General features: G+C 46.8%; 1 protein-coding gene across 4 annotated transcripts; it reads right to left on the bottom strand.

The window, feature by feature from the left end:
* On the bottom strand, positions 1–26,847 carry IKBKB (inhibitor of nuclear factor kappa B kinase subunit beta). 4 transcript variants are annotated; one of them, XM_077805611.1, is made up of 22 exons: positions 26,829–26,847; positions 24,821–24,934; positions 22,665–22,759; positions 20,255–20,372; positions 19,377–19,446; positions 13,633–13,721; positions 12,293–12,382; positions 11,754–11,878; positions 11,002–11,109; positions 10,541–10,670; positions 7,363–7,557; positions 7,018–7,132; positions 6,473–6,596; positions 5,922–6,073; positions 5,737–5,798; positions 4,552–4,661; positions 4,238–4,287; positions 3,622–3,721; positions 3,249–3,396; positions 2,511–2,620; positions 1,043–1,133; positions 1–635 (listed from the first exon to the last, which is right to left on the bottom strand). In XM_077805611.1, exons 2-22 carry the CDS (start codon positions 24,920–24,922, stop codon positions 567–569), a joined length of 2,253 nt encoding a protein of 750 aa, XP_077661737.1. In that variant the 5' UTR covers positions 24,923–24,934; positions 26,829–26,847; the 3' UTR covers positions 1–566. The 4 variants fall into 4 exon arrangements, with proteins under 4 accessions (XP_077661737.1, XP_077661733.1, XP_077661734.1 ...); XM_077805607.1 differs by lacking the exon at positions 26,829–26,847 and adding an exon at positions 25,388–25,537; XM_077805608.1 differs by lacking the exons at positions 24,821–24,934; positions 26,829–26,847 and adding an exon at positions 22,989–23,021.

A 26,847-nucleotide genomic window follows, 5' to 3' on the forward strand; every position in this document is an offset into this window, starting at 1 on the left:
TGATGTGTAGTTTTTTATTGTTCACTAGTTGAGGGACTTGGCCCAATTCTCAAACACTTGTATAGTATAGTATAGTGAAAAATATTTCTCCTTTTAAAATTTTATTTAACATTCAAATAGAGCAAACCAAAAGTTTACATATTTCAGGTAGTTCGTTCCCATACAGGAAACAAGTATTCGGTAAGTACAGACATTACACTTGAGAAAAAGTGCAACCCAGCATGGTTAGCCAAATCAGTAAATTCAGTGCTTTTTTTCATAAATGTCAGGAAAGGTAGCACAGCAGGTGGATGGGAGTTGTGGAAGATGATAAAGTATCTTCAGCTGCTGTTTTATAGGGTGAGTAAGAAATTTCTCATGCCCCTGCTGTACATTTGTGGGAAAAACAACAGTGAGAGTGATCTAAATTTTGTTAAAATTAGGCTGTCAGCTTTCCTTAAAAATAGGAATACATGTCACCATGAAACCACTAGATGGTAGTATAAATAGAGTTCAGGGGGTTTCATTTTCATGTGGAGTAATGTCTGTCATGCTTCATCTGTCCTGAGCTGTGACTGAAGTGATTTTTACATCTGGGTTTGTTCTGGCTTATTTCTGTTTTCCCCTTCAAGCTGCAACCAGCTCCAGTCTAGAGACTAAAAATGAAGCACAGAAACACTGATTAGAGTTTAGCTGCCATCTTTCTAACCCAAAGCAAATATACTGGGTTTTCTTCTAGTATTTTCCTTTAAGTACATAATTTTGGGCATTTAAACTGTATGGCAAAAAAAAAAAGTGCCCTACTTAAGGGGAAGGGATGTAGGGCTTTACTTTTTTTCCTGGTTTACTTAAACAATAGAAGCTGCTTCATATAATGTATTACTGACAGTCTCTTGTAATATTTATTTCAGTAACCCCCTTTTGTTTAGGGAATGAGATATGTAACACACTGCATATACTAATGGCAGGAGAGAGATCTATTCTTACAGCCGTTCCACAATCTTGCTTGGCCAGCACTCCTCCCAAAAGTATGCTTATTGTTCAAAGTGATAGAAGTTGTTACCATAAAGCTCTGGTCCTGATCCTTCATTGTGTCATGCATCACACTTTCTAACTGGCTGCAGAGATTTTGTGATTCCATCAATAGTTCCTCACTGAAAAAGAAAGTTGCACAAATGATTACACCAACTGAAACTGGAAGTCTCTCAAGTGTTAGAGGTGCAGCTGCCTTTTCCAACCTTGCATAGTACCTGTACACCAGGGATATATGTACTCAAGCTAGCAACAAAGACTAAACTGTAATCCTTTGTATGCTGCCGCAGCCCACTTACATCAACTAAAAGTGTTGTTATTGTAGTCCATAGCACCTTAAGATTTACTGGTAAAGTGACCTAGAAAATGCATTCAACATGGCATCAAGCTTATATCCCTGTGCACTAATGAAAAGAGTCCAGAAATCAAACACTAGAATGCGACCTGATGTGCAAAATAAGCCTGGCTCTGAATTTCTGAAATCAAGGGACCAGACTATTACATTTTTAATTAACCAAGGAGGAATTGGTTCAATTTACTCCTGTAAACCAGCCACAATTACAACTGCTTATCCCCTGATTTGTCAGTGAATGTGCAAATTCCCACTGCCATTGTGCTTTACAGGGACACTGTTTAAAGTCCAGCCCTGCCATGTGGTTTCACAGTGAAATTTTAATATTTAAGTCTCCCTGTTGTTGAGACAGAAACCACAGGGGAACTGATTAGACATGAAGTGCACATTTACACTGTAGCTGGAAGGTATAAAATTCCAGTTCAAGGAGATGTGTGTGTTCTCTCTAAAACAAGGTAAGAGCATAGCTCAAGCAGCAGGAAGGTCTAGCCACAGCCTAGGTACCTAGTGTTTCAGACAGGATCCTATTCTGGGAAGCTACTCCTGGGGGAATTCAGCACATAATTGAGCTGTGCAGATTTTTAACTTTGTGCCCACTGTGGTGACTGAACGCAGCAGGCCAGGGGCTGAATGGGAGTGGAGTTGCAGGGGCACAGACATATAGGGAGGGAGGTGCGTGTGCATACAAAAAATCCTGTTCTGTACTTTTCTCAGCAATTATTTCCTTCTCCCTCAGCTCCTCTATTACCTCTGACTTTTCCCCAGCCTTTGCACTATTTCTGAGGGTGAAGGAAATATTGTTTTGTATTAATATGCCTAATAAGGAATCTATTTGTCAAAAAACATTTCTGAATCTTTTGTCTGTATTGTTAGACATACTTGCGAACAGGTATTTTGAAATAAATTACCAAAAATAATTGAAACTGGTGAGATTACATTGTTTTTTTGGCACAATTCCCCCAGGAGTAAATGTGTACATCTCCTTGAGCTGGAACTTATACACCTTTCAGCTCTACTAGATGTGCCCAAAGTAATCTTAAAAATCCCTGTCAGCTAACAGTAATCTTAGGTGTTAACTGTAACCATAGATAAACAATGTGTCCCTTTAACATATGCACAGATGTAACTCCATCATTCTTCACTCTACCTTTTATTGTAAGTTACAGCTGGGACTTGCAACAGCAGATGGCCTGGGTTACTAAGCCGTGATGCATTCATACTCTCTGGGCTGCCACTGACAGGACCACGCACCTTACTCTGAAGGGAGAAGGCAGATTCAGATTGCTGCATGCACTTTATTTCTACATAAACTTACTTCCAGGAGCAAGTTCTGCCATTTCTCTTAATGGCAAGTAAGGGTTTGAGGTTTTCTTTAATATTAAAATAGGCCCAGATTTTCAAACCAAATTCAACAGAGGGAGGTGGGATATCCCGTTTTTACTTCATGTTCTACGCAGCATTTTTCTGCATGCTGCCTTTAGCCCAAAACAGGTTTTCATATACCCCTCAGTACCTGGTCACCCCACTAAAGTTGCAGAATATTGAACTGCAGTTCTATTATCTTCCCTCAGAATTAAACAATTTTCAAAAAATCTTTTATCATATGTTCTTTAGAGCCATTAAAGAACCTCACCCCCTTAATCTATAAATGCCCTGGAAAAGAACAAAGAGCGTAATTGTGTTGTGGGGGGGGGGGAAGGAGGGTTTCCCCTGTGAAATTTCCAACACCAGTGATGAAATACCTGCAGCCCACAGCATTTCAAAGAAGGGGTTCTAAAGCCAGTGCAGGCTCATGAATATAGCCGCACTTGTTCATCCAAGTCTCTACCATCAAAAAGGAGGGGGGGGGGAGGTTCAATAGACCATTAACTTCTGTTTCACTCACGCAAGCAATTTTCAGCAAGTTCCATAATTCTTTCTGTCGTTTTTCCTGAAGCCTGACAACTGTGTTCTCATCTTCATTCATCAGGTTCATCACTTCCTCCACTCTGGGGAACAATTCCAGTGCCTTCTGCTTGCAAATTACTGTCTTACTGTAAAGAATAATAATCAGGTCAGATGAGCAGCTGCACTGTGTCAGTTAGAAACTCCATCAGCTCCAACTGCTTAACTCCTAATGGAGAAGAACATGATTCTTAATTTGTGAAGTTGTCTTACTGAGCCTAATACATCCATCCCCTCATTGTAGTAAGAGCAACAGAGAAGGTTGCCCAGCATTCCTTGTCTATCTTCCAGAAAATGGATGTTCTGGGACTCACCTGAGCTGAGCATAAATTAGACGGACTGTCTTTTCAAATGTCTGGATTGCCTGCAGGAGCAGTCGCACTATTTCCTGACTGTCACCACTGGTCCTCTGGTCTAGAGAGACGAAAAAGGATCAGAAACAGTGAGGGCAGAGAGTGAGTTCATTAGAGACTACAAGAATCAGTCATGGTTTCTGTAGCTTTTTGGAAAAAAGCCCCTTGGCAGGGGGCTGTAGCCCAGAGATTATGCTGGGGGATGGGTCTGTGGTCATAAGGAGGAAGGGCTGGGCAAGAGTCCTGCCTACAGCACAAGCAGGGGCACATGTCTTCAGCAGTGGTTTGGGAAGAAGGGCCCAAAATGGATTCATCCTGAAGAGGCAGCCAGCTGCTAGAACCAACTGGTCAAGCGAGCAAAGCTGACCTCCCCGCTTTGAAGTACCACCTCTTTCCCAGGCAGCCACGATTGGGGTAGGGGTAGCAGTGCTCTTTTGGAACTGGAAAAGAGGAGAGAGACCATATGTTGGAGTGTGGGCCACAGGCCTGGAATGGAGAATTCTCAATGCTGTTTATTGGTCGTTCCAATTAACTGTCACACACAGCAACAAGACAACAGCAGCTACAGGTTCTTTACCTCTTGGCTTCTCCCTCAGTCGCCGGTAAAGTTCTCTGGCTTGTTCTTCCCTACAAAATAAAAGGCACAAGTGTTTCTCTGGAACCCAAATTGTAATCGACCCCTTCAAGGGCTCTCAAAAACACTTCACATACCTGACCATGCTGCCAGACAGCTGAGTCATCTCAGCAGTCCATTGCAGGCTTTTTGTTAGGCCCTGCCAACCCAGTCTGTGGTTTGGGCATTTGAGCAGGTGCCTCTGATTGCCTGCATTCAGAAAAGAGCCACTGTGCTAGAAATGCTAGCACCACAGGCTAGAGAGGGTTCCAACTTACAGATCCTCCAGGGTGCCCCCTTGCTTCCGCCCTAGTGGGCTTCTCTGCAGGTCCACAATGTCTGCCTGCAGGGCCATCATCCTCTTCACCAGCTGATCCACATCCTCCTCCTGAAAGAAGGAGCTTCAGTTAACAACATTACTCTCAGACATAGGCCAGCCACAGGGTGAGGGACTCTGGTTCTAAAAGGCCTTAAATGAAAGAGAAGTTGCTTTCCCTTTTCATCCACAATCCTACAGCCTTAGACAGGGAAGAAGGGCTTGTGCAAAGATTTCCCTTTGATATAAATAGATTGATTTGGTCCTCTCAAACTGGCCCCTTCTAATGATCTTGCCGCTTTCGATACCATAGCTCAGCTTGTGGTGAAGAGACACTGTTTGTTCACATTCTAAGGTGAACCTGCAGCTAATGACAAAAAGGGGAACAAAATTTCCTCTCAGCTGCTCCGAAGGGCTATTGTAATTCTCTCCTCACCCACCAATACCCTTAACCTTACCCCTCAGATATCAGCATCCCAGTCTTCATATCCAGTGTCTATCTCAACCTGTGATATACTAATGCCAGGAAATAGGATCATTGACTCCTTAGGCAGAAACCTTCTGTCCCCCTGTATTCTGGGGGAAAGATGATATGTATGTGGGCAGGTAGGAGGACAGTCACCAAAGAAGCCACTTTTCAGTAGACTTCTGTATTTCAGATGCCATCTCAAGTTACCCTGTCACTCAGTCCCAGTATTTGGGACCGGTGAGTGCACACACTGAGCAGATGGGAAAGAATCCCCACTTTTAGAATTGGGTATTAACACTTCCATTCCTAAAGTCTTTCTGAGCACTGCCAGCCAGCCACTTTCCTTTTCAGTTTTAACCTCCTGGTGAGTCTTCTCGTTACCCCAGTGACAGTCCCCTTGACAACAGTACAATTGCTTTTGTCTATAATTGGGCCTGTTACAAGTATCTCTCAGTTTAGACATTAGAAATCCTCTCCTTATCGCCTCCATATCTTTCTTCCCTGACCCTTCCCAATACAGAAAGGGCTACACTACTAGGCCAGTGGACAAGGAAAAACTGCTGCAACCTAAAACAAAGGAAGGCCAGTCCAGCCATGGAGTGGAGGATGAAAATGCAGGGTAGCAGCAGAAAGCTGCCTCTTTCAGGCAAGCAATTAAACCTAAATCTAGAAACATACCCGCCCGCAAAGCTCCACAGCCAGCTCCATCTCCTTCCAGGCAAACAACAGCTTCTCAGAGGCTCAAAAAAGAAGGAAGAAACAAGTACATTACTCTGTGCTGCATGTGAGGAAAGGAAGCTACCATGCTGGGATTGGGGGAGCGGATGGAGGACTCCCCTGCATGTCACAGGGGCTGTACTCACTGATTCCAAACTCTATCTGCTCACTGTACTTCTCCAGGTCAATCTGGATGCTGGTTTTAAAGAAATCCAGCTTTGCCTTCAGCTGTTGGGACAGGGAGGCCATGGAATTCTTCATCTTGGAGAGATTGCTATTGTAACGCAGCAGATTCATCCTGTGGAGACAGTGAGAAGGGTCACATGGGTCCAGCCCCATAGGAGCTGCACACAGTGTCCCAACTGATCCCACATGCAGCTTTCAGAGCCACTCTCATTCAAGCTTACAGACCCCAGTATTCTCCAGTTGACCCATGATCAGCCCACATTTTCCTGTGTCACCAAGACAAATGAACAGGGCTGAGTGTAGCTGAGATGGCACAAAGACAACAGGGTTAGAGGCCACAGCTCTTAGCTCTCCATTAACTGCAAATAACTCCACCTTTACCAAGAACTTCCCCCACCCAGATAGTGCCTCATTCCTACACCACTGTAGAGCATGTTTCTTTTCCTGTTATCTCCCTCTAGCCAGGAGGCCTAAGTGGAGCCAAGTATTCCCAAAGGGACCCCCACTGTACATGGCTGCTCGCTGCCCCTGCTGAAGCAGGTTACAGTCCTCCTTCAGAGTCCGAATCGTGTGCCAGACCTGACCCCACACCTTCCGTAGCTGGAAGAAGGACAGATTCTTCTTTGGATCCTGAACTGGAAACACAGAGAGAGCATATTTTTGTTTGTTTGTTTGTTTTAAAACAACAAAGAGAGAGAGAGACTTACCGGAGCAGTGCTACAAGCTAGGAGTTAGCACCACCCAATCCAAGTCTGAGATAGGGTGCCACCTCCTCTTGAACCTGCACAGCCAAGTCTCTGTGCCCATCATATCCCATCTGGGCACTAGAAAGGCTATTTCACTGCAACTGGCCACAGTTTGAGAGAGTAACTCAACGGGTCATGATTCTTCTCTACCCTCAATTAAATCCCGCCCCTGAGATTGAATGCTATGACAATCTGCTTCGCTGCCCACTCCGCTCTCAAGAGCGAATGTCCTCCCACTACAGCTCACATATACAGCAAGCTCTCTGCTGATTCCCCCTGGAAATAACCCATGCCCAGGGGAAGTCCTTACGGATGCAGTCAACACTTTCTGGATGAGGCCGCAGGAAGATCTGCCTCTCATAGGCAACTTTACGGTTGTCAAAGAGGAAGAGGAGGTCTGTGTCCGTGGCTGTGGCATCATTCACCTGCCGAGATGAGACCTATCTCAGTACTCTCTGATACAGTATTCCCAAGCAGCCTCCACTGAAATAACTCAGAGCCAGCTGGCTTGCCATGGCCCAGGATAGTGTGAGCAGCAGGAGGGAGGACTGCTTTGCTTCAGTGAAAACAGGTGGGAGTGCGAGGCTGGGGTAGTTGCTCAGAGTGCAGGCGCAGGCTTGGCCAGCAGGTGTTCAGGTTTCAGCCCCAGGCTCACCTTGCTGTCAGCCATGCACTGAACAGCCAATTTCTGAGGGTATAGTGCAAGCCCCGCCTCCTGCAAGAGCTCCTGCTCCTCTTCTGGAATACCAGTATCGGACTGAATCCTGGCCTTCACAGTCTGCAAGGTTTCCTCTTCTGTCACAGGGTACATGTGCAGAGTGCCAGTAACCATGTTTAGGATGCGAACCAGCTGCAAGAAAAGAAGTGGGACATGGGAAGAAGCTAGGGCATGGAGGTCATGGTTGAGCAGAGATGCCAGGACTCAGACCAGGTGATGGAGAAGTAAACAAGGAACACCAGGTTCATATGGCCACTTTAGGGGCTGCTTGGCAACATCATGCTAAGGTCTTTGACCTGCATCAGACAGAAGGGAGGCCACGCGACACAGAAAATGGGACCAGCAACTCCCCTTCCCTCCGCCAGAGTGAGAGAGGCATAGACGCTCAGTGAAATAACAGACAGGAAAAGCCCTGGGTCAGTGAATATTTCTCCTCAGCTGACCAGGAAGAAGCCAGTGTGTCTTGGACTTCGCCCTTCCACATGCCAAACACATCCTATTCCACATAAACCATTGCTAGTTTTCCCGAGTAGTTTCCCTTGATTGTTACCAAGTGACTATCTTTCAGCCTCCAGAAAATCTAGGTCCCCTTGTGGCTTCAAAATAAGCACACTTTAACAAACTCAGAACTGGTAAGTAAGAAAATTTAAGGGTTAAACAAGTTCAGGAGAACCAGCAGTTTCTCAAGAAGACATTATTAAATGCATAACTTCAGACTATTCTGATCCGAAAGAAAGACAGGGCGAATATTAAGAGGCCACTATGGCTCATCAGGAGCTCTTTAAATGACCTGAAATAAAAAAGGATTATAATAAAAAGGTGGCAGCATGGACAAATGGCTAATGAGGAGTACAAAAGAGTAACAAGCATATAGGAACAAAATCAGAGCATTACACCTAGCTACATCACAAGCAATAAAGATGGACAGTGTAGGTTCTCTACCTAGTGGGGAAGGAGAGCTAATAACGGATGACAAGAAGGCTGAGGTATTTAATGCTTGTTTTACTTCAGTCTTCATTAAACTGGTTAAACAGTGACCACATACTCAAACACATTTAACATTAACAACAAGGGAGCAGGAACAGACACCAAAATAGGGAAAGACCAGGTTAAAGAAAATTTAGATAAATTAGATGTACTCAAGAGCGCGGGGCCTGATGAAATTCATCCTGGGGTACTTAAGCAATTAACTGAAGCAGTCTTGGAACCATCAGCATTATTTTTGAGGACTGGACAAACCACTTGTCTTTAAAAAGGGGGGAACAAAGAGGACCTGGGGAATTACAGACCTGTCAGTCTAACTTTGATACTTGGAAAGATACTAGAACAAATTATTAAACAATCAGTTTCTAAGCATGTAGAGGATAATAGGGTTATAAGGAATAACCATAATGGATTGTCAAGAATAAATCATGCAAAACCAATCTGATTTTCTTCTTTGACAGAATTACTATCTTAATGGGGGGTGGGGGAGGACAGCAGACATGATAGATCTTGATTTTAGTAACACTTTTGACACAGTGACGGTCTCATCAGCAAACTAGGGAAATGTAATTTAGATTAAGTTACTATAAGTTTGGTGCACAACTAGTTGAAAGACTGTATTCAAAAGTAGTTATCAATGGTTTGCTGTCAAACTGGGAGGTCATATCTAGTGGGTTCACACTGCAGGGGTCAATCCTGGGTCCAGTACTGTTCAATATTTTACTTGGATACTGGAGTGGAGAGTAGGCTTACAAAATTTATGGATGACACCAAGATGGGAGGGGTTTCAAGGACAGGATTAGAATTCAAAATGACCTTGACAAATCAGAGAATTAGCCTGAAATCAATAAGATGAAATTCAATAGAGGTAAGTTCAAAAGTACTTCACTTAGTAAGAAAAAAAATCAAATGCATAACTACAGGATGGGAAATAACTCGTTAGGTAGTAATACTGCTGACAACAAGCTGGGCATTATAGTAGATCACAAATTACATACGAATCAACAATGTGATGCAGTTACAAAAAAGGCTAATGTCATTCTGGACTTTATTAACAGGAGTGTTGAGGGAACTGTCCTGGTCTACTTGGCACTGATGAGGCCTCAACTGGAGTGCTGTGTCCAATTCTGGGTGTCAGACTTTAGAAAAAATGTGGACAAACTGGAGAAAATCCAGGAGAGCGACAAATGGTTTAGAAACCCTGATCTATGTGGAGAGGTTAAAAAACTGGGTACGTTTAATCATGAGAAAAGATGACTGTGGGGAAACTTGATAACAGTCTTCAAATATGTTCAGGGCTGTGCTAAAGCGGATGTCGATCAATTATTCTCCATGTCCACTGAAGGTAGGACAAGTAATAATCTTATAATCTGCAGCAAGTAGAGACTGAAGTTGGATATTAGGAAAATATGTTCTAACTCTCAGAGTAGTTAAACTCTGGAACAGACTTCCAAGGGAGGCAGTGGAATCCCCATCATTGGAGGTTTTTAGAAACAGATTGGACAAACACCTGTCTGGGATGGTCTAGGTTTACTTGATGCCTCAGCACCAAGGGTTGGACTTGATGACTTCTTGAAGTCTCTTCCAGTCCTACATTTCTACAATTCTGAAGTCACCATAAGGACCAAACTCTACACTCATTCTGCAGCTCAGCAATCCGCAGCCCCAGAGAGCCTAAAATAAACCATCCACATTATCTCACCACAACATAGACCAATTCAGTACAGAAGGGGCTTCCCAACTGTGGGGTCCGTCCATTTTTGTGCCACAAATCTTTGCTCTACTGGACAGCTCTGCAGCTCCGCTCCCTGCGGGTCAGCTCTGCATTTGGGGAGAACAATACTGACCTCCTCCTTTGAATGTGCTTTGAGATCTACTAATGTAAGAATTCAGTATGTGTTTCTTGTTACAGCCTGGTACTAAATAACAGTACTCACTCTTGTGGATATACTTGCTCAGACCAGCCCTCAGCAGTGCTTTTCCTTTTTACAAACCAGCCTCTCCCATCTTAATGGGGTTTCCTCACATCCTTCCCTAGCCCCATGTCTAGCCTGCTTTTCTCTCATAGGCTAACATAAGCTGTACTCTCTGGACACTGGTCTGTCCATGAAAATCCAGTCCCAAGACTCACCTTTAGGTTCAGTATATCATCCAATGCCTTGAAACAGCCATTGAGGCCATAAACAGGGTCTGTCCCTCTCTGCCGCGGGTGCCACATTAACATGAGCTGCAGCCATTTCTCCAGCCGCCCAGCCAAAATGCTATGGGGCAGAAACAAGAACCAGAGAAGAAAGATGCGTTTCAGTTGGCCATACCAGTTCGCATCTACAAAAAGAGATCCAAAGCTCAGACTTCCCCCCACAATCTCTTAACTGGAGAACAGAGAAAGGAGCATGGAACCTTCTACAGCAAGCTAACAGGATCCTCCTGTTTTCATCTACGGAAACTTCAGCCAGATGGTACCATGTGCACTGGGTACTAAATTTTTCAAGGAGATCAGCAAGGTCATAGAAACAAAATAGACCCCTTCCTATTCTCAGGAGGAGATAGCCATCTTATCCCCATAGGATGCATTTGGGTCATACTCCTCACCTGTTTAGATTATTGGGATATGGTAAACTGCTAGAAAATTTCACTTCTCCAGCCAAGTCTTCATAGACAACAATATCCAATTCGCTCTTCTGTCGTACTTTTGTGTGCCTAAGGAGTTCAAGCAGGTACAGTGACAAAGTAAACAAGGTTCTGTGATCCCTCTGCATGATCACAACTGCACCTCACCCTTCCCAGGACACACATTACCCTCTAGCCTATTTCACAACACAGAGATGCTGCTGAAAACACAGACACACAGCTAACAAAATCTGTCCCAGGTATCTTATTCAGACATTTGCAACTCCCCTGCAAAACATCCCAACTCGTATTTAAACCTGACAGCAGATACGCTGATGCTGCTCCAGCTCCAGGTTAATTGTTTGCCCAAAGAGTGTCAATCCCACTGGTCCCATAGATAACCTAGGTCTGTCCCAAAGAGATTTACCAGGGAAGACTGAACCTGGTAGCCAACTCAACACTCTCAAGTGAAGGGATCAACTCCCCCAACCTAATGGGAAGGGTGAGATACTAATTCCATCAGCCCCAGGAACCACTCAAGCTGCATGACAGTCAAGTGTTTGAAGCCAGGAAAGCTCTTACAATGCCTAAGTTCAAATCCCTAGTAGGCCATGAAACAATGATTAACCCTAAAATTGAGAACCCCTTCCCTCGCACACCATGAAAACAGGACAATGGTTTGGATGCCACATTATAAGAACTTCCTCCTCCCTGTCTGGCCCCAGCTTACTCACCATTGCACAGGCTGCCAGTTGGGCAGAAATGGTCTGAAACCTGTTATGCATTCAAATGCCAGTGTGCCAAAGCTCCAGTAATCCACTGTCACCGTGTACTTCTGCTGTTCCAGCAGCTCTGGAGCCTGGGTCAGCCAACACAGGTTGAAGATTAAGCCATTTTCTCTCAGACCTCAACTGCACCTGCCTCCTAGGATGTTCATTAATGTTTGCGCATCACTGTGGAAAGCTCCTGCTAAGTGTTTTATCACTTAGGAACCTTACTGGCCTCTTTGACCCAGTCCTAGGGGTTAATGAAACTCATACCCTCTATACAGGAGAAAGTTAGCAATGAAATGTGAAAACCCAAATGTTGGCAAAGAGCAACAATACAGCCTGTTCTTTTGCTTCAGCACGTGTATCCCAAACACATCCACACCTGCATGGTTGGGACTCCTCTCCCACCCCACAGCCAGATTACAGTGCCTGCTCCCTCCTCCTGCTCTGCCCCACAGACCTTGCTGGTCACAGCAACACTACAAGCTAAATCCACTCCTTACCAGGTACTGCAGTGTCCCAACGAAGGAAGTGCACAGACTGCCCTGATCCAGCTCCTTAGCATACCCCAGATCAATGATCTTGTGTATTAACTGAGAGAGACAGATGGCAGGGAGTAAGAGGACTGAAAACACATTCTGCAATGAGAGCATGCACTTCTCTAGAGAGAACAGATGATTTCAGTACTCAGAAGCACTGGGAGAAAGGGCAGGAAGCATCAAGGCAGTGTTGCACTCTTGCATGATCACAAGCACAAAGTTGCTGGTAAAGCAGTTCCTCAGGGTCATTATGAGCTTGAGATGCAAGGAACTGGAGATACTATTGCTGACTTACAATAGAGCCCAGTCTGAATGGAGGGACATTCCTAAGAGAGCTGGATCACTCCGGCCTTTGAATAGGAGTTTATTTCTATTTCCTGAGGAGATGTTCATGCTCCCTTAAGGAGAAGTGAGAAAGATGGCCAGATCTGTGCCTCTGCTGGCACAACGCTACCATAGCCATCAAGTGGGGAGAATCCTCACATTATAAGAACTCCTATGCTGCACCCCTGCTATCCCTATGTAGGGGATGTGACCAGGGAAAAGTCGGCATGGCCATAACTTTCCCTAGTTACTCTGGTGTATGTTGCAGTCCAACCTGGCCCCAGGATCAGGGGAGCATAGAGATGGCTTAATGCTCCCTTGGAACCACCATGTGAGGTGTCATGTGCCACCCCGTGGTGCCCTGACTGGGAATGGGCAATCCAAATAGTCGTGCTTAGAGTGGCAGTCTGCAGCAGTGCAGCCACCATTTCATCACACAGCCAGGACTAGGCACAGAGTGTTTAAACTAAAGCCTCATGGGAATTGCTTCTGCATATCAAGGAAGCGTCAGAGAGGCAGAGATATCTGATGGTCTGAGCTCGGTCTGTAAGCCGGGAACCACGCACACCCCCAGCCAATTTCCACACAATTCTGACACCTGTTATCACTTTGGCTTTGACAAAGTCACTTCCTCTCTGCCTCACTTCCCAGTCTGTAAAGGGTGGGATGGGGGGGAAAGAGAAGGATACAATTCATAGTACTTGGATGTTCAGAGAAATCATTAGTTAGCAGTTTGTATAAATACCAAGAATTACAAGATGAACCCCACCACCACCTCTCAGATAGTGTCATGTTCAGACACCCTCATTGGGGCCAGTCGTTTTAGCTTGCGAGATCTCTGAGAGGGATCATGTTTTCAGCTTCAGCTCCTAGTCATTCTCTCTCTCTCTCTCGCTCCCACACACACACACCCTTTCATGCTCCCGCCTGTACACTCCACTCACTGTCTATATGGCCAAAGTCACCCAGCTCCTACTCACCCTTTGTTCTCCTTGCTGTAGGACAATGTTCTCAGGTTTCAGGTCTCTGTGGATGATCCTGTTCTCATGAAGGTACCTGAGAGCAGAGGCTGAGACAGAGAGAGACATCTGTTACTCAGCACAACTAACACCTCCTAGCATTACTCCAGAGGGTCTAAGCCTGCAGGCTCTAAAAGGCAAACATGGCTGAGAAGAGATTACAGTGAGGGAGAACAGGGATGGGGATGTAGTACAATGAGAAGGTCTGGCCTGGAAGCCACTTGCAATACGCTGTACCCTGAAGTAGCAAGGACAGGAGCTGGGTACAGCTCCTCCAGGATATGGAAGCAGAGCTTGTTCTGTTGGCAGCTGACCTCTTTGCATACATGAAAGTTCCATCACATCCATGGAAAATCCTCACTGACCCCTTCCCTATCCCAATCTAGTTCCTCCTGGCATCCCCCCAGGAGACAGGTACCTAGGGGATCTCCAGCTGCAGCAGGGAGGAAATGAGGCAGCCAGGTGGGAGATGGGCTGTAAAGGCCAAGCCCACTTAGAGAGAGGAAGTGCTATGCTCAGCATTTCCGCGCCTCATCTGTCCTAAAATCAGTGATGATCCAGTGTCCACTGTGCCATGCCAGGCCAAGTCTGCATTGCCCTCAGTCATAGAATCATAGAATATCAGGGTTGGAAGGGACCCCAGAAGGTCATCTAGTCCAACCCCCTGCTCGAAGCAGGACCAATTCCCAGTTAAATCATCCCAGCCAGGGCTTTGTCAAGCCTGACCTTAAAAACCTCTAAGGAAGGAGATTCTACCACCTCCCTAGGTAACGCATTCCAGTGTTTCACCACCCTCTTAGTGAAAAAGTTTTTCCTAATATCCAACCTAAACCTCCCCCACTGCAACTTGAGACCATTACTCCTCGTTCTGTCATCTGCTACCATTGAGAACAGTCTAGAGCCATCCTCTTTGGAACCCCCTTTCAGGTAGTTGAAAGCAGCTATCAAATCCCCCCTCATTCTTCTCTTCTGCAGGCTAAACAATCCCAGCTCCCTCAGCCTCTCCTCATAAGTCATGTGTTCTAGACCCCTAATCATTTTTGTTGCCCTTTGCTGGACTCTCTCCAATTTATCCACATCCTTCTTGTAGTGTGGGGCCCAAAACTGGACACAGTACTCCAGATGAGGCCTCACCAATGTCGAATAGAGGGGAACGATCACGTCCCTCGATCTGCTCGCTATGCCCCTACTTATACATCCCAAAATGCCATTGGCCTTCTTGGCAACAAGGGCACACTGCTGACTCATATCCAGCTTCTCGTCCACTGTCACCCCTAGGTCCTTTTCCGCAGAACTGCTGCCTAGCCATTCGGTCCCTAGTCTGTAGCGGTGCATTGGATTCTTCCATCCTAAGTGCAGGACCCTGCACTTATCCTTATTGAACCTCATCAGATTTCTTTTGGCCCAATCCTCCAATTTGTCTAGGTCCTTCTGTATCCTATCCCTCCCCTCCAGCGTATCTACCACTCCTCCCAGTTTAGTATCATCCGCAAATTTGCTGAGAGTGCAATCCACACCATCCTCCAGATCGTTTATGAAGATATTGAACAAAACCGGCCCCAGGACCGACCCTTGGGGCACTCCACTTGATACCGGCTGCCAACTAGACATGGAGCCATTGATCACTACCCATTGAGCCCGACAATCTAGCCAGCTTTCTACCCACCTTATAGTGCATTCATCCAGCCCATACTTCCTTAACTTGCTGACAAGAATACTGTGGGAGTCCTTTGGCTAGCTGCAGTCTGCCCCACCGGGAAATACTTCTACCACATCCATCTGGCATAGCCATCTCTGCACCATCCTGGCTCACAACCACCAAAGGCAGAGGGTATGCCTGGGGACAGAGTCATGGCTGGAGGGCTGACACACTCCAGCTATGCTGAGCCAACACCATCACCCCAGGGTATGGGCAGGCACAAAGAGGTATATCAGAGCCACTTCCCCACTTTTCTATGTCAAGAGAAACTCAGGCTGGATGGAGAATTGGGACCAAAGCCTGCATTTTTCATGTTCAGCCAAGCCAATCCCTGAGCAAAACCCTGCAGCCATTAGGTGGGGACACAGCTCACTCCGGCTGTTTGTAAGGAAGAGGCTAGCAGCATTTCCATAGCCTGCAGCTGCACTTCCCAGCACTGACTCGAAGGGACTCACTTCCCGCTCCCTCCACATCGCTCATGAGGCGACACAGACCGCAGAAGAGAATCCAGTGCCCCGAAACTCCCCTACGAGCGTCAGTCTGCCTAGCCTGACTTCAGGGAGACACCAACAATCATGCTACTCAAGAGGTGACTTTAACCCTTAGGATGCTACCAAATCCCCAGCATGGCCCAATCCCAGGGTTTCAGCTGGGCCACTAGGGGTACTACTGAGAAGAAGGGAACATTTCTGGCTAACCAGGGTCAGGGCCTTGGATCATTAGACCCGGGGTTGCTCCCTCCACTACCTGTCCTCTCAGCATGACACCCCCACCTCTGTTACCAGTCCTCAGCCTCTCCTTGGGCCAAGAATGAGAACCGGGGAGGCAAACAAAAGCTGTCACTGGGCCAGAGGTGCTCAGATTGAGGGGCAGGAGGAGGAGATTCTGTTCAGCTTTTGTGCCTCCAGGAAGAGCAGTTTGTTCCTCCTCTTGCTCATTCCCCAGGCCCACACCAGCCCAACAGGCACTTTTTAATTTCCTTCCTCCGAAATACACTGTATCGGCCAAGACCTACATAAGAGTCACAACCAACCCACTTCATGCCAGCCATCCCCTGAATCTAGCATCAGGAAGCCCCAGAGACAACAAAAGACACTCCCCCACATAGTTACAGATTAATGGTGCATTTGACTTAGGGCTGCCACTGGGGCTTTAGCTAGTGCAGGTCACGCTGCTTGAGCCATCCCAAGAGTGAGCTAGTGAGAGCAGGTTGCACCTGGGCACCAATACGGCACTGGCTTCCCATCTGCTGCTTCCACGTGTGAACCAAGGTCTTGGTTCTAATCTAAAGAGTTCCACATGGATGGGGGCCTGGCTGCCTTGGAGATGGTTCCGTCCCATGCTTCACCACAACAGCAGAGATCTTTGAGGTTCACCTGTCCCCAATCCCTAAATACTCATGCTTGGGGACTGGAGGCTGGCTGTGCTGGGGGCATCACCTCATTACCATAGGTCACTTAGGGTGATATATGTTTGAGGAAAGGGGGCCTGTTCAAAGCAAACAGTCCACAACAAGCACCATAATAGTGTCAGTCTGCATTCCCATCAGTCTCAGATGCTATGGTGATGATGTAAGTCAATGCAGAGATGAGGGGCCCACCCTAGCCCCGAGGATGGGCTGCAGCTGGGAATCCCTATGAAGAACACAAGCTGGAACTCGCTCATCCTGCCTAGCACCTCCCAGGAAATCCCTTGAGCTGGGAAAGGAAACACACTGCTTTCCACATCCCAATGTCAGAGACAAGTCAGAGGCCATTTCCCTTCTGGGGAGGCTTGCAGAGCAAGGCAGGAAGGAAAATACTATGAGATACCTATCTAAAGGGGAGGCATCCAGGATCACACACCTAACTTCCCCCAGGTGGAAAAGACTCATGGAACTAAAATGGCTCCCTTCCCAGACTAGGACAGCGGCAGGCCCTGCTGCCATAAAGCTGCATTAGGCAGACCCAAAAAGAAGGAATCTGAAGAGCAACTAGCAAAAGACACTAACAGCAAATTCTTTTCCTAGTACATCAGAAGCCGGAAGCTTGCCAAACAGTGGAGCCACTAGATGATCAAGGTACTAAAGGAATACTAAAGGAACACAAGGCCACTGCAGAGAAGCTAAATTAATTTTTTGCATCAGTCTTTGCTGCAGAGGATGTAATGGAGATTCCCACGAGGGAGATTTCCACACCTGAGCCATTCTCTTTAGGCAACGAATCTGAGGAACCGTCCCAGACTGAGGTGTCAATAGAGAAGGTTTTGGAACAAACTGATAAGTTAAACAGTAATAAATGACCTGGACCAGATGGCATTTACCCAACAGTTCTGAAGGAACTCAAATATGAAATTGCAGAACTACTAACCCTGGTATGTTTCAGAGTAACAGCCGTGTTAGTCTGTATTTGCAAAAAGAAAAGGAGTACTTGTGGCACCTTAGAGACTAACCAATTTATCTGAGCATAAGCCTGGTATGTAACCTATTGCTTTAATCAGCCTCCATACCAAATGACTGGCATACAATTAATGAAATGACTGCTTTTTAAAAAGGCTCCAGAGGTGATCCCAGCAATTACAGGCTGATATGCCTAACTTCAGTACCATGCAAATTGGTTGAAACTAGTAAAGAACAGAATTATCAGACACATAAATGAACAAGATTTGTTGGGAAGAGTCAACATGGCTTTTGTAAAAGGAAATCATGCCTCACCAATCTATTACAATTCTTTGAGGGTGTCAAAAACATGTGGACATGGGTGATTCAGTGAATATAGCATACTTAGACTTTCAGAAAGCCTTTGACAAGGTCCTTCAGGCTCTAAGCAAAGTAAGCAGTCATGGGATAAGAGAGAAGGATCCTCTCATGGATCAGGAACTGGTTATAAGACAGAAACCAAAGAGTAGGAATAAATGGTCAGTTTTCACAGTGGAGAGAGGTAAAGAGTGCTGTCCCCCAAGGATCTGTACTGAGACCAGTGCTGTTCAACGTACTCAAATGATCTAGAAAAAGGTGTAAACCGTGAGGTGGCAAAGTTTGCAGACAATATAAAATTACTCAAGATAGTTAAGTCCAAAGCTGACTGCGAAGAGTTACAAAGGAATCTCACAAAACTAGATGGCTCGACAACAAAATAGCAGATGAAATTCAGTGATCAATGCAAAGTAAAGTACAGTGGAAGACATAATCCCAGCTATACATACAAAGTAATGGGGTCTAAATTAGCTGTTACCACTCAAGAAAGAGATCTTGAAGTCATCATGGATAGTTCTCTGAAAACATCTGCTCAATGTGCAACAGCAATCAAAATAGCTAACAGAATTAGGAAAGGACTAGGTAATAAAACAGTAAATATAATACCACTAGATAAAATTCCTCATATGCCCATACCTTGAAAACTTCACACAGTTCTGGTCGTCCCATTTCAAAAAAAGATATATTAGAATTGGAAAAAGTACACAGAATAGCAAGAAGATTGATAAGGGTATGGAACAGCTTCCATGTGAGGAGAGATTAAGACTGGGACTGTTCAGCTTGGCAAAAAAAAATGACTAATAGGGGATTTGATAGAGGTCTATAAAAATCACAAATGGTGTGGAGAAAGCAAAGAAGGAACTGTTATTTACCCGTTCACATAACACATGAACCAGAGATCATCCAATGAAATTAATATGCAGCAGGTTTAAAACAAACATAGGGAAGTACTTCTTCACACAATGCAGTCAACCTGTAGAATTCATTGCTAGGGGATGTTGTGAAGGCCAAAACTATAAGTTCAAAAGAGAATTAAATATATTCATGGAGGATAGCTCCATCAATGGCTATTAACCAAGATGGTCAGGGATGCTACCTCCTGCGCTGGGTGTCCCTAAACCTCTGACTGCTAGCCGCCAAGTCTGGATGACAGAGGATGGATAACTGTCCTGTTCTGTTCACTCCCTCTGAAGCATCTGGCACCAGCCACTGTTGGAACAACATAATACTAGGCTAGATGGACCCAGTATGGCCATTGTTATGTTCACTTACCGATATCAGAGAGCAGGATGAGAATGGCTCCCTCCCGTAAGCCACAGCAGTTCTCAAACTGGTTCAAGTACTGCAGAGGATCAAAACAGAGTGTAAACTAATCTCCTCTGTGCCCCAGTCCTGAGTTTGGCCCCAATCCTGCAAATGCTTATGGATGTGAGTAGCTCTGCAGAACTCAATAGCATTACTCAGATGTGTAAATGTCTGCAGGATCAGGTCCTTAAATAGTAAAACTACAACTTCAAACAGTATTTCCCTCTCCACAGATAGGGAAATTGCCATCATCCTCTCCACCAGCTCCTCCAGGAGGAAGAAACCCCTTCACAGCTTCCTTCCCCGTGTCCCGCAGCAGTTGGCTTAGCCAGCCAAGCACCAGTCTCCCTAATTGCAGCCATGTGCTTTGGGCACTATCTGCATTTGGGCTTTTAGCAAAAGTTAGAAAAACAACAAGATGACCAAAAAAAACACAAGTTACTTTTCCTGCTGACAGAGGGGAGCTTATCACTTCTGGGCAGAGGTTCACTCACTGACTTGGTCTGGGATGTTCTGGGCCATACTCACATCCTGTTCTCCATCTCTTACACATCCCTTGCTCTCTACGTTTGCATCCCACAGACACACATTTGCTCACTGCCCAACAGAAATGGAAAATTTCTAATAAAAATTCAGAAAAAGGATGAAAAATGCATCTGGGATCAACCCTGCCACTTGCTCAGAGGAGGCACAAGCAGGCACAGCCCCATTTCAGGAGGATTAGGTGGCAACAGCATATGGAAGCAGCTGGGGAAATCCCACTGAATCACAGTTGAGCCTCTTCAGAAGAAACCCTACACTTCCCCCAGTAGCTGCCCCTGCCCCCCCAGGATCATCAGCCTCACCTTGCGAAGGTCTCCACCCTGGCAGTATTCCATGGCCAGCAGAGGCAAGTCAGTTGGTGCAAGGTTCTGCATCCCTTCGGGGACATCGCGGGCAGCCACCACATTGGGATGATTCAGTCTGAGGAAAGGAAATGAGGGAAGCATGAGATCACTGGAACCAATTCATCTCAGCCTCCTCCCAAGCAATAACGGAAAGGGCCAGCATCCTGAAAAGTGATCATCCAAACAAGAGCTTTATAGTCTCACACACAGGTACGTATTAGGAAAGGTCACAATGGGACTGTAACCCTTCGGACACAGAACCAGTGCACTTCAAAAGCTTCCTTCACCTTGCTCAATCCACTCTTTCCTCCCAGGGCATGGCTTTAGTCCTAACTTGTCTCCCAGCTGTCAGTTTCCTCATTCTCTCTATGAGCATCCAAACTTTGACATGCAGCCTGCTCCTAGCCCCATGAGAAGTCAGGGCTACATTCAACCCATTGCAGCCTGCACAAAGTGGGTGCCACTTAGTGTCTTTGGGACTCATTCAGCAGGGATATAAACGGTGGGGTAAATTAGCCTGGAAACTGGGTACCTAGCAAAGTCATGTAACTTGCGCTGATGGGGCTTTCCGTGCATGTGCAGGACACTCACAGAAGACAGCACAGGAACAACAACAAATAGGAAGGTGCGAGGTGAAGCAGTTCCTTAACATGCACTGCCCCCAGGCTCCTGGGGCCAAACGCAGCCCCAACCTCCATGGACCAGGGGCAGATCTAGATGCAAGTTACAGGACATAGCCTCAGAAAAGGGGTGTGAGTGACATTTTCCCCCCAGAAATGTGACCTGCATTCAGCACACCGCATTCCCATTATTGCTGAACTGGGCTCAGCTAGAAGCTGAAAAATGTTTTAGACATCTCCTTGTATGACAAACCCTTCTGCATGCACTTCACAAGCACTGTAGGCAGCACATGCTACATTACAGATGCTCAAATGGAGCATGAGTAAAGTCCCCTTTGAAAACATGGGTCTAGTTTTGTGGGCCCTATTGTATTTCGATGGAATATAAGAGCACAGAGATGTTAACAAGAGTGTCAGTCTTAAATAAGGTTTGTTGTACAGAGACCTCAGGCTGCTTAGTACAATGGCAAACAATATTAAACACCACTTTAACCTTTTATTGAAGACACAGAAAAGGGAAAACAGCGAATACTTTACATTTCAAATGCTTTCAGTAAGGCTTTCATATTAACATCCCTTTCGCAGAGAAGAGTTTCTAGAAGGAAAGACACCCTTGTTTAAGAGACTCTTCAGTGGTATTAACAATGAAAATAATTGTCCTTTTGGGGAAAGAGAAAGGAGGGGGATAGAAAAGGACATGTGGGGAGGAGGCAGGGGGAGAGAAAGGCTTACAGTGGTGACCCTGTGGTGTTTGGGTTTCAGCCAAAGCCAGTAGAGATGGTGATGTTCCCCTGGGTCCCTCTCTTTGCCCTAGTCTGGTGAGCGCCTCTCTCAGAGTCAGGATAACAAAGGACAAGGATCCCAGGAGATGGAGGGGGTAGTAGCTGAGATGGTGCAATTCGCCCACTGATTTTTTCCCTGAAGTCTTTCTTTAAAGGACCCCAAAAGAGTGATAGATGGAATATCTTTGCTCATCACTAATCTCATTACTTTGTCCACCAATTAGATCTAATTGCCAACACACCAACTTTTGTTCACTGATTTTTGGTGTCACACAGTCTTGTTTACCATGCAAAAAGAAAAGGAGTACTTGTGGCACCTTAGAGACTAACCAATTTATTTGAGCATGAGCTTTCGTGAGCTACAGCTCACTTCATCGGATGCAACCTTGAAACCTTGCAACCTCTGAAACCTTGTTTACCGTGCATGCTCTTAACAAAGTTCTTCAATTATATTGGCAGGCCTTTTCGTGAGGACTAATTCAACCTGTCTCCCTTTCACACCTTTTTCCAATCAACATTATTATAAGTTATTGTGACCTTTTATAAGCTTTCATTCACTTTTTACAGTTGAGCTCACAATTACGGTAAATTTGTAGGTCCAATTATCACGACAGTGCTCCAAAACAAGAGCATGAGCACTTTTGTTTCCCCACTGTCTCTGCAGAAGCAGCAGCAAATTATTAAAGCTTATTTCACATCACTGATGATGCTGATGCACAATCACAGAAGAAAGTAAATAAAAGGCAGCGGCACTGATTCCTACCAAAACAGATTCCCTCTGGGGAAACAGTCAATGGAGAAGACATGTCAAGAAACAGACTTCACCTTCAAAGTGCTTGACAGTGGCCATCACCATCCCTTCCCTCCCCTCCCCTCCCTCACGGATTCAGACCCTTCTACACACAAATCTAAGCCCCTCAGCTACTGAGCAAGATATCAAGGAGTAAAGAATCACACAGTGCTTACCTTTTCATTATCTGTATTTCCAGACACCATCTCTCCCGATTTCGGAGACTTAGCTCCTGACGACACTGTTTAATAGCAATCTGCTCCCCTGTTTCCTGCGCAGACACAGAGAGAGTTAGGACAAACACATATTTACACGAGGGAAGTATTGTGAGGACCAACAGAAGATATAGTGGCCCAAAAAAATGTAAGGCTATTCTTGGGGATCCTCCCAGCTCTTCTTCAAGGCCCCTCCCAGGGAGAAAGTCATTTAGGGCACCAAATGTGCACCAGAACAGAAGACAACCATTCTTTCCCCCCCCCTCCTCAAAACCAGAATAGTACCCTGAATTTCAGGCTCATGCTTGCAAGTCTCCACAATGAGGCTAAAATCTGAACCATGGAAGTTCACCTCTCTTTTCATACAGAATGTGTCCGGAGGCCAGGTTAGCAGAGACAAGAGTCCAGCAGAGCTGTCATGCTCACAACTCAAGGAACTGGTTCTCAGATTAGTTGTTTTCCATAAGCATTAGCTGGCTGCTGGGGTTCAACATCATAGGAAGCAGCCAGCAGTCATTTGCTTCCAAGACACAATGGAACAGTCTAGGCTGCAAGCAGAGCAAGAGAGCTGAGAGAGCTGGAGGTTGACTTTATGGTGCCAAAGCTCTTACTCCCTAGGAAGGGCTGTCTTTAGGATTTATGGGGCCCTATTCAGTATTATTAAACTGGTGCCCCTATGTCCAACTTGCTCTTAGTCACACAAACATAAGCTAACAGTATGGGAAAACTTGCCATATGCACTTTATTAAAAACAGTTTAAACCAATTAAGCTCACTATAATGCTGATGGACTATACTTGCACGAAAGAAGCAGAGCTATAGAAAAAATTCTGATTTATTGACAGAATGATGCAAATAATATTTTTTAAATTTGTCAACATTTTATTGGAAATTACTATGAAGAGGTATTAGAACAAGGATTTGTTTTTAATTAAAAGCAATCTTTCTGGCTTTTTTGGCTACAAAATTAGAAATAATGTCATCGTATGACAAACACCAAGTGATATCTTGTTCGATTGCAAGAATAGCAAGACCAGTCAAGCATTCCTGACTCATTGTAGAGCGGAGATAGTTTTTAATGAGCTTTAGTTTTGAGAAACTCTGTTCTCCTGATGGTACTGTTACAGGAATTGTCAGCAGAATACGAGTGGCAATGTACACATTAGGATATATGTCAACATGTTTGCTGGTGTAAATAAACTGTACAGTGTCCATCACCAACTTTGCATGTGGCAACATTGATGACAGACAATGTACTCAAGTCTTCGTACAGTTCAAGTCCATTTAAATCAAAATTATCACCATGCTTCAGGAGGCTCTCTAGGTTCTTGCACTGTCATTAGCTGCTCTTGTTTTACTATTTCGCCGAATTTAGTTATGTGATACAAAAATCCAAACTGTTCATGGTGTGCTCGTAAGGTATTAAACCTTTCATCAACGGCAGATATTGCTTTATCCATCATAAAATTAAAAAATTCAACCTCAAATTTCTTTTCTGGATCTTCTTCTGTACCCCTTTGAGGAGTCTGATTTGTCTTGTATACTCCCAAGTTACCTGAGGGGGGATACTGAGGGACGGGAGAGGGGCAGGCGGGGGCTCCACTGAAGGCGGTCCCAAGTCAGTGCCGCTGACCCCAGTGTGTCGAGGGGGCACAGCCCCCATCTCCACCCGCAGACCCCCAGAAGAATCCCCCCCTTGCTGACACACACCGAGCTTTGTAGGCAGCAGACACTGTGGCAGCCTGGGCTCCGCCTGGGGGTGGAGGGATGAAGGATGCCAAGCCGCCCGGCCCACCTCCTGGCAGAGGAGAGTTACAGTTCCCTGCCGAGACCCCTGCGCCCCCTCTCACGCAGAATGCGCCGCATCAGCGCATTTGGCTCTGTGAATACGGCCCCGCCTAAGGAGATCGCAGCGCGCGCTATGTGTGCAGGAGCCGACTCGCTCTTACCTGCTGCCCCAACGGCGCCCCAGCTTTTTGGGTGCCCTACGCAGCCGCATATGCTGCGCATGCCTAAGGACGGCCCTGTCCCCAGCTGTACGTGAGTGGATGCTGAGTGCGACTGGCGCATAAGGGACCAGTAGCCTCCCCCCCATCCCAGGGCAGAGGGAACCCCTACCTTGTTGTGCCATCTGAGGACATTTCCAAATCCCCCTGTCCCAAGCCTTTCCTTCATCTCCCAGGGACCGCATGTCTGGATTTGCAGGGGAGGCCGGCTCATGGCGCTGGGTGGCTAAAGAAGCACGAGAAAGGGGGGGACAGAGACCCTGGCGTTAACTCTCCTGTAAGGGCATGAATGACTCTGGCAGCAAACGAAGAGGGACGAAGACCCCCCGCCCCAGGGCCACCGCCCGCGGCCTCGGCTGCCGGGCTCACGGGCCTCGGCTGCCGGGCTCACGGGCCTCGGCTGCCGGGCTCACGGGCCTCGGCTGCCGGGCTCACGGGCCCAGGCACGGGCAGCCCGTTGCTCGGCCTGGGCCCTCGGACGCTGAGAAGCCAGGGTAAGGGAGCGGCCGGCGGACTCCGGGCTCTCCGCTCAGGTGCGGACAGCGGCCCCAGCGCAGGCAGGGAGCGGCCGGGCCGGGCCGGGCCGGGCCGCCAGCCCGAGGGCGGGGCGGGGCGAGGCGAGAGCCGGGCCCGGCGCCGCCCCGCAAGCCCAGCCGGGCGGCCCCGCGGCGCCCCTCACCTGCCCGCGCGACGAGCCAGGCGCGGCCGGGTCTCGAGCCCAGGCTCCGGCCCCCGCCCGCGGGACTCAGCAGCGGCCTGGCACCAGGGCCGCAGCAGCGCGCTTCCGCCAGCGCTTCCTGCGCTGACCTCACAGGACACGTGGTGCCGCCGCGCGCCCCCCGCGGCGCCCCCTGCCGGCCGCCGCCACCACCAGGCTCGCGCTGGCTCCCGACTCGGGCCCCCTGCTGGAGGGACGCCAGCCCTGGCCCAGGCTCCCCCAGGGAGAACGGCGCTGGCTTCAGCTCCGGCTGTCACACAGGAGAGGCCGGACGTGGTTCGCGAAACGCAGGCTGTACGGTGCTTTCCCTGACGTTAAATGCGTGGGTGTCACACACACAAAGCTGCAAATCCCGAGGGCTTTTGGCCTGAGGGGAAGAATGGAGAAAAAGCTTTCCAGCGACGGGCAGGCTAGCTCTCTAACTTGCAACAGAATTAAAAACCCAAGTCGCTAGGACTCCTAATAGGTTTCAGAGGAGCAGCGTGTTAGGCTGTATCCGCAAAAAGAACAGGAGGACTTGTGGCACCTTAGAGACTAACCAATTTATTTGAGCATGAGCTTTGGTGAGCTACAGCTCACTTCATCGGATGCATTCAGTGGAAAATACAGTGAGGAGATTTATAACACCCATTTTTTCATGTTCTGTGTGTATATAAATCTCCTCACTGTAATTTCCACTGAATGCATCCGATGAAGTGAGCTGTAGCTCACCAAAGCTCATGCTCAAATAAATTGGTTAGTCTCTAAGGTGCCACTAGAACTCCTGTTCTTTTTAGGACTACTACTAGATGTAAATGCTTCCCCAGTCGGGGCCTTCCTAGACAAAGTGGCTAGATTTGCAGCCACCACTTCAGTGTCAAGAGTAATTTTTGGCTTTGCTTTATTTGGTAACATTTTCTGTTTATATTGTAATGGGAGCTGCTGAGTACAGGGATAAGTTTCAGGGGGGTATCCATGTTAGTCTGTCAGTAAATACAAGGAGTCCTCCTTGTGGCACCTTAGAGACTAACAAATTAAAGCTAGGTTTCAGAGTAACAGCCGTGTTAGTCTGTATTCGCAAAAAGAAAAGGAGTACTAATTAGGATAACAAGGGGAGTGAGGCAGGGAGTCAAGTGCAATGCACCACTCCTTGCACACTCTACCTCGTGCTTCATTCAAGCTCTCTTGGCGCTAGCAATTTTTTTGCAGGCATGAGTTCTCCCCTCCCCCAGGAAAGCTGGGACAAGCTATTTAAGTAAATAAAATCATTTTGGTAGGACTGATTTCTCTCCGTGTCTTACCCAATGCCCAACACTCCTTGTCACCACCTGCTCTCTCCCACACTCTCCCCCTTCCCTGGCTCTTTTCTCCCCACTCACCTTACCCATCTCTCCTTCCCACCCACCGTTCTGAGTTAACGCACCCAGAGAGTGGCAGAGGTG

The sequence above is a fragment of the Eretmochelys imbricata genome, chromosome 26 (genome assembly GCF_965152235.1).
Source record: "Eretmochelys imbricata isolate rEreImb1 chromosome 26, rEreImb1.hap1, whole genome shotgun sequence".
Lineage (NCBI taxonomy): Eukaryota > Metazoa > Chordata > Testudines > Cheloniidae > Eretmochelys > Eretmochelys imbricata.